This window comes from Lissotriton vulgaris, chromosome 10 (genome assembly GCF_964263255.1).
Source record: "Lissotriton vulgaris chromosome 10, aLisVul1.2, whole genome shotgun sequence".
NCBI classification, from domain to species: domain Eukaryota; kingdom Metazoa; phylum Chordata; class Amphibia; order Caudata; family Salamandridae; genus Lissotriton; species Lissotriton vulgaris.
The window spans coordinates 1,072,470,354-1,072,483,750 of NC_141698.1; the positions used below are offsets into that span (position 1 = coordinate 1,072,470,354).

Below are 13,397 nucleotides of genomic sequence, written 5' to 3' on the forward strand. Positions count from 1 at the left end.
TTGTGGTTGTGAAGGCTACTACAGCACTGCCCAGTTCCTAGCGCCTTGAATTGGAGGCAGAGTTTACTATTGGAGCTGATCACCCCAGATAATGCGCCTACTCACTGAGTGTAATTTCCCAGGGCCGGCCTTTGCGGAAATGCTGCCCCTGTAGAGTACGGTGGCGCGATGCACACTGGTGTCGGTAGGTCGGGAGAGCGGTCAGATGCGGGAGCGCACGGGCCCTGCTGGGGACACACAGATGTCTCTGGTGAGAGCGCGCTTGTGTCCGCTCCCTGCGAGCCACACTCCGTCCCTGCCCCTCTTGTTATAGTAACCCTCTTTCACTCCTGCTGACCAGAAAATGCAGAGTGCAGTGAACGAGTGCCTGCGCCTCGTCTCCCTCTCTGCACGACGTTGGCGTTTTAGCGGACTCTGGATCCCCTCTCCCGCCCCGTACACACCCCTCACTCCTTCCCTAGCCCTTCTCACCTTGTCGTCAAGTTTCTCCTTTCATCGCCGGAGCTGTTACAACCCTCCCCAGCGGCCAGAACTTCCCCTCGCTTCTCACAAGTCCTCCTTAATGTTTTGAACTGCTGCGCCCTCACGAGCCAACACGATTGCGCATCACCTGATGCAAATGTGAACGCCCACGCTCTGAGGTCATCAGGGTGAGGCTGTGGACAGTTTTTAATACAACGTTACGTACAACAGCCTACAGTGGGACATCTGTTTTCACGTACGTCACTAACAGCAGTGACTTGGTTGCAAGTGGAGACAAAAGGTCCGATACACTTAAATGCCACTGAAGTTGGAGTGCCTACTTCAGATGTCGAAAATGAAAATGAGTGAGAGGTGGACCGGAACCAAGGAGACGATTAACAGAAAACAGCCGTACACTACACGCTGCTAGAAAAGTGTAGTAATGACCAGTACCTAGAGACGTTACAGCGCAAGCGTTAATCTGCCCTAACTCCTGTGTTTAAGCGAAGTGCAGTTCTATATACACACTACCACTGTATTTTTACTAGTACTCGACACCTGTGCTGACTGCTTCATCTTAACCCCACTATCGACGCTCTCGTGCAATAGGCGATACATCAAAAGCCACATTAATACCTCAGAACTGCAGCCCAGTGCCCTAGGATAGTACTGGTACTCGCATTATCGCGGCATCTGTCCTAACATGCCAGTGCCGGTATAGAGCACTGTAGTCTGTAAACGAGAACACAGCATTGATTGAATCAAAGGCATCTATACCAGCGCAGACACCACTTCCAGTATTAGTTTAGCATTTCACACTCAGTGACACTAGGACTCGTTATGTGGCCTAATGGTCAGAGCTGCCGACTTTGAAACTGGGGAACCAGGTGACAGTCGTACACAGGCTCATCGTGCGCTAATAGTCTAATTCCCCCAGTGCATACAAAATAATCGTGGAATGCAATTCGATGCTCTTGTAAATGCACTGGACCAGATTCGCGCTATATTTGACTGCAACAACGTCTACCCCCATCATTGATATTCACAAAGACCAAGAAAATGTTTCCCAGTATAATAATCTCATTCGTACCCGGAGCATTAGCACCAACATCCCAGACCTAGTCCACTATGACCTAGGTAGCTCCTCAGTACCAACTGTTAGCTGATCTATTACTCGAGGCACTAGCATTCGCAGCGCTGGGGCGACGGTACATGTCAACATTTAGAAACAGGAACGAGGTAAGAACAAAACGAACGTTTAAAATCGTATAGAGACTAACATTGAAACGGAGATAATTTTAGACGAGAGGCATGGGAGCCCCGGCAGGCAGCTCCCGACTTCCTCTTTCCTGTCCCGGGCCGGCAGCCAATCAGAGCGCGGCCCGGGGATGATGTCATGGGATGTCCTGTAGTCCCGCCCCCGGCCTGCCTGACTTCCTGGTCGCGGCCGGGCGGCAACGGGGACAATTTCACCTGGCAATGCCGGGTGGGCACCAGCGGTAAAGATAAATTAAGCGCTCCCAAAGCGCTTGTGAAAAATAAACCGCTCCCTGCGCTAGGGTACAAATCAAGCGCACGCTGAGCTAGCCAGCGAGGTGGCAGGTACACTGCGCATGCGCAGGAGAGGGGGGCCGAGGAAAGAGCAGCCTAATTACACGGAGGCAAGCTCCGTCTTTTTTCGGATTTGGGGGCGTGTTCGGTGGGCGTGGCTAAAAAGTGGAAAGAACACCGAACACACCTCCAAATCCGAAAAGGACGGAGCCTATTTGGAGTGATGGCTCTCTCCTGCAATGGCTGGCCTCCATTTAGGAAGCCAGCCAATGGGAGAGAGCCAAAATTAGAGGCGGGATTAAGAGCCCCTCTAAGAAAGATAAGATCTCGCTACTTCTGGTTCTGACGAACCGGATAGTACCTCGACCTAATAAAACAGAAAATGACATGGTCGGGGCGTTATCGATGTATACACTGGCTCACATTCACTCTGCAACACCACTCGCCCCCTGCGCCAGCTGGCGAAACAAATCACTTCAGCTAACAAGCTGCCATCATGTTTGCGCTCAGTGAGTATCGGATATTTGATCCCACTTCTCAGGCCAACAAACATCAGCAATTGTGCTATTGCCTATGACACCCCCCCCCCCCCCCCCCCCCCCTCCCCCAAAGGCATAATAGAGCCTCGTACTGCCAATATATTCATGAAAGAACCGCGTGCACCGCGGTCCAGCATTCACCCATGCCGCTTTGTGAAACATGTGTCCAATTATCACTAAAACAACAATCATTCTCTCATGCGTTAATGGAAGAGAGTCCATCATTCACTCGAACACTCTCTCCACTTCATACTCCTTCTGACGATCCTCACGCCACGTAGCTGTGAGGAACTGGAAGTAGCCGGTGGGGCACGTAACTCCGCCTCCCGCGTGGCACGGCCATCTTGGAATGGGCTCTGTTTGTGTGTCCCGATTACGCTGTCGATTCCCAACAGGGCCCCACACAGTATGTAATCATTTTCGTGCTGGTATATACCGTTATGGATATCGTTTTATCGCCTTTACCCAGCACAAGCCCAGTGTTTTATTGTTACAAATTCCCACGTAGGAGAGAATATATATTACTGGCAATGGGGGAGTTCTTTATATGTAAACAAGGTCTGCAGACTTAAACAGTCGGACAATGCAACAGTGCCTAAGAATGGAGTAGAAATAGAGCTCGAATTGTCCTCATCATATTTGTGAAATTCACATTTTGATCCTGCCGAAAAAAGGGACTCCCAGGATGTAAATACGGGAAGTTGCCAAATTACTGGTCAGTGCCCATCACTACACATGATGTCTGATATTACAATACCAAGACTACTATCGCAAGAATCTGTACAGGCCCTTATATTAACTGAGTGATACATGACAGTACAGATTTATCGCCTGCTCACTTTATTCCACTCAATATTTTCATTCAGCCCCTCCTGGTCCGCTTTTTCAGAAAATATCCATTTTGCTTCTTTTCTTGCCAGGATATTATCCAGATTATGTGTATCGCCCACCACTTTTTCTAAAACAGTCCATTATAGATCTTTGAGTTCATGTCCAGACACATTGAAATGTTGCACCAATCGGGTGGTAAGCTTTTTGGCTCTGATAGTACTTAGGTGTTCCTGCACACGTATCTTCACCTTGCGGGTGGTAAGGCCAATATAATACTAACCATAACTGCACATAAGTCTGTAAATCACGGGTGTTGTATTGCAGTTGCTGAACCGGTTGAGAAACCAAGTTCTGCCCCCACGTAGCCTTACACTTTTTGTGGCTGATGTTAACCCACAAACCGAACAATTGCCACATGGGTAGTGTTCTGCCGGGATGGTACTTGCCTGGACGTCATTGGGATATCGTGTGTGGACCAACTTATCTAGTAGATTGGACGCCCTTTTAAAAGCAAAACGCGGCGCCGCCATCTTATCTACAGCAGTGTCCAATATGGACCGGTGCTTTCTTATGATCTGTCTTATTTTTGTTGAGAGGGGATCAAACGACGTCACCACTGGGAGGCAAGTTTGTTTTTCTTTCACATTGCGCTCCAATAAAGCTTCACGTGGTGTATTGAGTGCCCTCTTCTGTGCACGTTTGATCACCTTTACTGGATACTCCCGCTGTTGGAGTTTGGTGGCTAACTCGATGGATTGATCAAGAAAAGTATCAGTGGAGGAACAGTTGCGCCGGTATCTTAAGAATTACCCGACCTGCAAGTTATCCCGAAGTGCTCGGGGGTGAAAAGAATGGTAATGAAGGAGGGAATTCCTATCTGTGGCCTTATGATGTACGCTGGTCACCAGTTTTTGATCAACAGCGGTGATGTCTACATCAAGATAGACCGCATACTTATTTCTGATGGTCCAGGTGAATCGGAGGCTGGTGTCCACTTGGTTCAACCATTGTAAAAATGTATTGAGCCGGTCCTCTGTACCTGTCCAGATACAGAGGACGTCGTCAATATAACGTCTCCACAGCGAGATGTTAGCTATGTATGGGTTGGACTGATGGAGGACCACATTCTTCTCTACCTGCCCCACATAGATGCAGGCCAGGCGGGGAGCAAATGTGGCCCTCATAAAAGTCCTCGATGTCTGTAAGTACAGTTGGCCCCGGTGCTCGAAAAAATTCCTCGTAAGTGCCAGTTCAATACATTGCAGCACTTTGACCATATGACTAGTGTTATTTGACACATCTAGGGGATTTACATTGATAAGATATCAGACCCCCGCTTTTGGTCGTATATTTGGATGCGCTTTCAAATAGGTGAGGCTTCAGTTTATTAATTATTGTGTGAGCGGGGGTCAGCCTTACCTATCACCTTCCCCCTTAACCTCTATAGATTGATATGGCATGCAAGTTGCGCCAACATTCGCTAACACTGATCCTAGTTGCTCCCACATGGGCGAGGCAACCATGGTACACAACTTTCCTAGAACTGTCAGTGGTGCCCCATCAAAGACTGCAAATCACGCCCAGTCTTCTAACACAGAGCCATGGAGAAATCCAACACCCAGACCCGCAACAGCTGAACCTGGCGATATGGCTCCTGAAATCCTAGAATTTGGATACCTGAACTTGCCTCCAGACTGCATGAATATTATCAAAGAGGCAAGAAAACCCACTACCAGAGCATGTTATGCAGCAAAGTGGTAACATTTCGTCATTTACTGTCGTAACAACGATATTAACCCACTTGATGCTTCTACTCAAAACATCATTTGCTAGCTCTTGTACCTACAACGCTGCAATTTTGCGTATTCATCCATCAGGATACATTTGGCTGCGTTAGCAGCACATCTTCAGAACAGCCAACACCTTTCACTATTTAGGGTGCCAGCAATTAAAGCGTTTATGGAAGGACTCAAACTCGTAATTCCTCCACCTTCACCTGTCTGGAATCTCAACATTGTTTTAACCAGACTAATGGGACCACCTTTTGAACCACTACACATTCGAAATACAATTTCTTACTTGGAAGGTGGCTTTCCTTATTTCATAGTAAGTAAAAGGAGGACCCCTTATCTCTCAGATTTGGGACAGGGGAAGTATGATGTAAAACAAGTTGGTAAGGAGTGGAATAATGTTACTAAATTAGTTGTTATTTAGCAATACCAATCACACAGATATAGATGGAAAAAGGAGTTACATTACTAGACATAGGCCAACCATTATAGTCATTTGACAACCGGCAAATAAACCAATATATGACACATAGCATTTAAATTCAAGTCAGGATTAAAACAAGAAAGAGAAAGCCAGAAAATTGTTTTTTGGAAAAATATATATTGTTTTATTCAAGTGTTTACAATTTATCGCAATCATAACAAAACATTAAAAATTTACACATGCAGTATATTATACATTTCATTAAAAGCATAAAAAATCACCAAAGTAGACAAAACAAACGTTGATTTAAAAGTTCGTAAGAACAGGGGTCGACGCAGCGTTTCGGTTAAGAACTAACAATAAACAACCTTCTTCAGGACCAAGTTCTAAAAGAAAACAGACAATTACTTTTTTGCGCATACAGTTTTTTTACAGACACAACATATTTCCAAAAAAACATTTCTAGTTGGCTAAACTTTTAGGTGGTTGGCACTAGTCAAAAGCTGGTGATTTTTTTTCTAAATTTATTGGTATTGTTAAAGCAACTATCCAGTCTAAAACCATCTAGCTTCATGAACTGTCGAACGAGGAGTGTAATCTACCTCATCAGTTGCCCATGTAAACTTATTTACATAGGGGAAACCTCTAGAGAAGTCCGAACCAGACTAAATGAACACAGATCGGCCCTCCGTACAAGTAAGTTAGGGAATTTTTTCGAGCACCGGGGCCAACTGTACTTACAGACATCGGGGACTTTTATGAGGGCCACATTTGCTCCCCGCCTGGCCTGCATCTATGTGGGCCAGGTAGAGAAGAATGTGGTCCTCCATCAGTCCAACCCATACATAGCTAACATCTCGCTGTGGAGACGTTATATTGACGACGTCCTCTGTATCTGGACAGGTACAGAGGACCGGCTCAATACAAATTGTAAACACTTGAATAAATATTCAAACGATATATATTTTTCCAAAAAACAATTTTCTGGCTTTCTCTTTCTTGTTTTAATCCTGACTTGAATTTAAATGCTATGTGTCATATATTGGTTTATTTGCCGGTTGTCAAATGACTATAATGGTTGGCCTATGTCTAGTAATGTAACTCCTTTTTCCATCTATATCTGTGTGATTGGTACGGCTTTCCTTATTTGCCATTACTTCGCTTCGAGAAGTTAGCTAGCTGCAAGCCCTAACTATTCAAGAGCCATTCATTCAAATACATGCAAATAGAGTAGTTCTCAGAACAAACCCTAAATTCATTACAAAGGTGGTATCCCGTTTCCATATAAATCAAACCATCGAACTGCCAGTGTTCTTTCAAAATCCACAAACAGTAGCTGAAAGGGCCTTGCATACTCTAGATGTTAAGAGAGCTCTGCTATAATACATAGACAGAACTAAGGCATTTCGAAAAACAAAACTGTTTGTTGCTTTCTCACCGCAACACAAAGGCAACCCTATTTCAAAATCTGGTATAGCCATATGGATCGTTAAGTGCATCCAAATATGTTATTTAAAAGCCAAACTCACCTTAACAGTTCCCCCTAGGGCGCATTCCACACGAAAGCTAGGGGCATCCATGGCTTTCCTGGGTAACATTCCTTTACACGAAATATGTAAAGCAGCCACATGGTCAACCACACATACATTTACAAAACACTGTTGTGTAGATGTACATTCAAAACAGCAAGCTGCTGTAGGACAGGCTGTTCTCAAAACTCTTTTCCAGACTGCTGCAGCTGACACAGGTATCCACCGCTAAGGGAGATACTGCTATACATTCTATGCACAGATATGAATTCAGCTGCCCACATGCCTCGAACGGAATATGCTACTTACCAGTATGCATCTGTTCTTGGCATGTAGGGCTGCTGACATTCATATCGCCCACCCACCTCCCCGGTGCCCGTCGCAGCTGCACCATTCACTCTTTGCATGGCAATCTCTTACTATACTCCATCTCTGCCACAATGGCGAAAAACAATCTGAGAATGGAGAGGATGCCCATGCGCACTGTAGTCCGAAGGAGGAGCCACCTATCTCGTGATATTTCGAAGACTCTTCCAGGACAACAATGTGCAATCATCCGGACCCAACACTAGGCGGCGATCTATGCACAGATATGAATGTCAGCAGCCCTACATGCCAAGAACAGATGCATACTGGTAAGTAGCATATTCCTTCTGCGCGTTGGCATTTCCAAAGCGGCACTCGCTCGGAGACGCTTTTCGTCGCAACTGGAGTTAGTCTGTTGTACGCCGTTCCGCCTATACCACTTCTGCCCAGAGTGCTGAAGAAGATCAGGCGCGACCGGGCCCAAGTCATCCTTCTGGCTCCGTACTGGGGCACGAAGGTACTGGTATCCCGAGCTACTCAGCGTGTCAGTCGATCCCCCGATTCGTCTGCCTCTTCGGGAGGACCTTCTGTCGCAGCAGCAGGGGATGGTCCTCCACCCAAACCTGTCCAGTCTCCACCTCCATGCGTGGAGATTGAGCGGCGACAGTTGAGGCTATTTGACTTGCCTCCTGAAGTCTGTGATGTGATTCTGGCAGCCTGGTGTCCCTCCACAAAATTGGTATACGCCTGCAGGTGGAATAACTCTATCTGCCCGTCTTTCAGAGGTTCTCCTCTTTTTTCTTTGTCTTGCCCAGCAGGGCTCTGCTCTGGGCACTATCAAGGGCTACCTCTCTGCCATTTCGGCCTTCTTAAGGCTTCCTGATCAGCCTTCTCTTTTCAAGTCCCTTGTTGTAAATAGAATCTTGAAGGGCATCACTCCTGTTTCCTCCTGTTCCTTTTGTGATGCCTCAGTGGGACTTGAACCTTGTTCGGACTTATTTGATGTGCGCTCCTTTCGAGCCACTTCACAATTGCCCTCTTCGTCTTCTAACTCTTAAAACTGCATTCCTGGTTGCCATCACCTCTGCCAGGAGAGTGAGTGAGCTCCAGGCTCTTTCTTCTAAGCCTCCTTTCCTTTCTGTTCATCTGGATAAGGTTGTTTACCAAACATGTTTTTTCTCTTTCAAATGAATAAAAGTAATACAGACAATGTGTTATATAATTTGCATTTTTACTGTATCATTTAGATCACCTGGCTGCACCTTAGTGCATAATCCTGCTAGCCCTGACAATGTTAAGACTCGGCAGACTGGTTTTCGTCCTCTCTTTAGGATGAGAACACACGTATTTTACCCCCAACTGTGAAATGTTTCTCATATTTCACTGTTCCCTGTGCATTCTGCATTTATATATCTGCATGTAATATTCATTTGCAAAAATATATTGAATGTACAAGTTAAATATAATATTACACAAACATATTAAACAGGGAACTTCAATTGATATAAAAGAAAGGTGGGCATAGCATTTGGCACTGCACAGCGAGGATTGGACACAGTGCTGTGCCCAAAACTGTGTGCTGCCAACTCCAGTTGTGCCCGACCAAAGGCTGTGCAGGGGCATTGGCATTAAGGCCTGAATGCTCAGTCCTCGGCAGGTGGCGAACTACCAATGCATACAGCCTTCAGCAGTTCACAACTGGGTTGGCCACAGGGTCCGGACTCTGGCGAAGCCCTGCACACGACTCTTTGCATGTGTCCAATCCAAGCTGCTTCCAGCAGCCTTTCGTTTTTTCCGGGTCCAACCAGACGCTTGCAGCTAGGAGGGGGTTTAATGCCAGAGATCTGCGGAATCTGCATAGAAAGCCTGCAGATTTAAACTGTACACAGTCCTTGGACAGAAGAAAAGGGGGTTGCAAAGAGATTACTTCACAAATCCATTTTGCCTTCCAGACTATATTGACAAACACCTGCTCCTGCAAGATATTGGAGTCTAAAATGATTATTCCTGTGTGTTTTCCCAAAAAGTGTTCTTCTTTTCTAATGAGTTGTTGCTCCAACATTACCTGTTTTTGAAAGACAAATCAAAGTTTTAAAGTGTATAAAACACAGCTGGCTAGAGAAGAAGTCTTCAGCCTATAAAAAAAATTATCAAAATGATAATCAAAAAATTCGGGAGAAAATGTCGTTCTGGGTCATGAAGTGACTGTACACGAGATAACAGCTGGACTTTGAGACCACACCCCCATCTGTGGGCGGGACGTGGATGGTACTGTTTCTGTAGGGTGGTTATGCATGAGAATTTTTGGTTGAGCCTTAGCTTTTGGCTGTTAACGGGTGCTACATTTTCTTTTGTCTGGGGAAATTATGGTGGCTGGTGCAGTTCCTGCTCTCTGCCTTTGTTGGTTGTGCTTTTATCAATCCTGGCTTGGTGAAGAGGGTGAGGAAGATAGCTCTGAAATGTAAATGCAGTAGTATTTGTATAGCGCACCGAATCTACCCCCGAAGGGGTATCTCAGGCGCTTGTACGCATACGGCTGTGGAACCCTTCCTAGCTTTTCCCTGTGAAGTGCCCACTCCTAGGCACCCCCAAGGTGAAGCCAGGCATCCTAGCGTTGTTGGGGCCGTTGTGGAGATTAAGCAAGCTATTGCCCAGAGTTGGTGTGGGAGCCATGATTAGAATAGGCACCGAGGCGAGAATTATCAGGTCTGCGGAAATTGAGCCCAAGACCCGCCGAGGCGGCAATTGAACCCTGGTCCCGGGCTAGACCTCTGCATCAGGGTCTGCCGCTCTAACCATTCAGCCACACTTCTCCACGGACATAGGACATGTAGTCTTTAGCAGATGGGTAAGACAGGCAATACTAATCAAATGGATATCAAGCAAATGTTTGGTTATTGCAGCCATTGATCCTGTTCTATTTCAATACATCATACCGGTTTCCAACAGCTTCCTTAAAGTTTGGGATGAGTTCTGTGGAGTTCATTTTTTTTCTTTGTCGCGAAAAGGAACTTTGTGCCTCTTGTAGAGTTTTTAGGCACTAGTGTATTGCCTATTCTACTTATTCTAGAATCCACATGTCCAAATGTCTAGCATGAAGTATGCCAGTACATCACAAGAAGCTGTTGAGCATCAATAAATTCTTTTAAAAAGCTATCTTTATTATCCATACTGCATAAAATATATATAGAGTTGCTATACATGGGGAGGCTGCATTTCTTTTGGGCATGGCATGTCCCATAAAAAAATGAAGTTACAAAAAGAGAAATGGTCAGTAGGCATCTCCTTATAAAATGCTCAAGTGTCTGTGTGTGCGCTAGTGCGCTTTTCCTCTCATCACTTTCTCTCGCCTCCATCTTCCAATCCCTCCCCTCTCTCTCACTCCTCTTATGCTTCTTCATACCATATAGGAGGGGAGCTGTGATTTGTGTTCAGTGGACAAGTGAGTATGTGTATTTGGGAGGTAGTGGTGAGGTGTGAAAGACAGTGACCTATTCATTTAATGTTTTTGAGCAAAGTAAAGAACAGTATTCAGAAAGATCTGGGTCATACACAGGCAAGTGCATATTCAAGAAATTAAGCAACTATTAAAAGGTAATTAATAGATAATTTCTCATATTTGTAGGTTTGGGTACGAGCACTGCTAAAGAAGCGAAAGAGTACTTTGCTGACATGGATCGGCATCGAATCATTTTTAGGTACGCTGGCCCAGAAGATGATGCTGCCATTACTTTGGTAAGAACTAGTTCCTGAATCGTTACGTTTACATTCTTGTTCTGCCTTACGTATGCTATTCAAATTTTAAATGCATCTGTTCGGTGCCCTTTTGTTTGGGTTGCATCACATCATTCTGCAACATATTATGTATGGATTGATGCTCATAGAGGTGGATGTACTTCACCACTTCTCAATCAGAAAACCACTTATGTCCATAGGGCACATATCAGTGAATAGTGTGATCATTGCATGGTTTTAATAGCTCCTGTAGCATTAGACACAACACACTATTCTGGAATGTACTTAGTGTGCAAGCTAGGTGAAATTGGGCTGTAGATGCTACAAACAACTTACTTTAATCATTTAAACCAATAATACGTTTGCAACTGTAGACATTTTTTTTTTATGAGGCCTCAGTTTGGTTACCTGTTAAAGTGGGCCTTCTCTGCTTCTTCCATGGCAAGACAAGCTCATGTGGCAGGGTACAACTATCCACTTCACTTTGTAACAGTCATACCATGGGTGACACGACGGCCAATTCATCATTGACAGGGAAAACTGTTATATTATCTGATGGTGTCTTTCCTTTAGTTTATTATGACTTTGTTTTCTCTTAAGATTGTTCATCTCATTTCAAGCTCTCTGCCTTTAAGTTACTTTTGTTGCTTAAATGTGTTCCTTTCTCTCATTTTAGGTAGCGCTTGTCTTTACCTCTCCTCTCATAAAAGCAGACTTTCTTCCCTTTATTTGTCTCTGGCATGTGCTTTCTTTCCATGTGTGTTCTGTCTGGCTGGGAGAGGCTGGCTCACCATATACTATACCATAAAGGGGTGTAGTGAGTATAGTGGGTCTCCAGAGGTTGTATGGAGGCTAAATAGATAACACTAATGTTCCTATTTGTGGTAGTGTGTGCAAGCAATTAGGCTTATCAGAGGGTTGTGTTCATACATTTGTTGTACACATAGTGGCAATAAATGAGACACACACTCAATGACTAAATCCAAGACCAGTTTATAACAAATGCACTTTGGTATATTTATGTTCGAGGCATGTGGGCTGCTGAATTCATATCTGTGCATAGATCGCCGCCTAGTGTTGGGTCCGGATGATTGCACATTGTTGTCCTGGAAGAGTCTTCGAAGTATCACGAGATAGGTGGGTCCTCCCCTGGACTACAGTGCGCATGGGCATCCTCTCCATCCTCAGATTGTTTTTTTCCGCCATTGGGTTCGGATGTACTTTCTTGACTCCAGTTTGGAATCAGTATAAAACTCTTTGCGCAAGGCCAAAAGGCCTTCGGGGCGTCTTTATTGTCTCGTTCGGTGCCTATACTTCATCCAATTCTTCGAACAGGACGTCGAAGGTCGTTTCCCTTTTCGACACCAAAGGCCCCAACTAAGACGACGATGGAACGGAGCCCGTTCAAAAGATGCCCCGTCTGCATCTCACAATACCCTCCAACTGTTGTGCACCCAGTGTGCAATAAATGTTTATCCCCGGACCACGACTAGGCCAGCTGTATGGCCTGTTCCAAGTTCCGGTAGAAAAAGGCGCTTCGACTTCGGCGCGCAGCGCGACAGTCGGCGCAAAAAGCGATACCCGACCAGGAGAACATCTTCGAGGCCGATGAAGGCGTCGATGAAGAGGATCCTGACCAGCAGTCGGACCCTGCGTCGGAGCAAGACTCTAACTTCGATGTGGACGAAGAAGACTACGTCCACGAAGAAGACTACGTCCACGAAGAAGACTACGTCCACGAAGAAGACTACGTCCACGAAGAAGACTACGTCCGCGAAGAAGACTACGTCCACGAAGAAGACTACGTCCACGAAGAAGACTACGTCCACGAAGAAGACTACGTCCACGAAGAAGACTACGTCCACGAAGAAGACTACGTCCACGAAGAAGACTACGTCCACGAAGAAGACTACGTCCACGAAGAAGACTACGTCCACGAAGAAGACTACGTCCACGAAGAAGACGTCGTCGAGGTAGGAGACGACATAGAGGCCATCGGAGCCGTCGATGACGACTCGAGCGATGAGCAGGGCCCACTCGCAGTCGCGGGGCCTAATATTGACACTGTGCTCTCTAAGGCTCAGGTCGAGGCATCGCCGGAAGGCCTTAGCTGAGATCTTACTCAACATTCTATAGCCCCGTGTCAAGGCCCGGCTAAGAATACTTCAAAGGAGCCATCGGTCGATCCATCAAAATCGAAACCAACCGAGGCGAAAGCGAAACCGAAACT

General features: G+C 45.7%; 1 protein-coding gene across 4 annotated transcripts in view; it reads left to right on the plus strand.

The window, feature by feature from the left end:
• The window catches only part of TOP2B (DNA topoisomerase II beta), a 683,650-nt gene that overhangs the window by 347,140 nt on the left and 323,113 nt on the right, over positions 1 to 13,397 (plus strand). For all 4 annotated transcript variants that reach the window (XM_086942134.1, XM_086942133.1, XM_086942135.1 and 1 more), the window contains exon 16: positions 11,058 to 11,167. In XM_086942134.1, the coding sequence (XP_086798260.1) occupies positions 11,058 to 11,167 (110 nt within the window). The remainder of the gene's footprint in view (positions 1 to 11,057; positions 11,168 to 13,397) is intronic.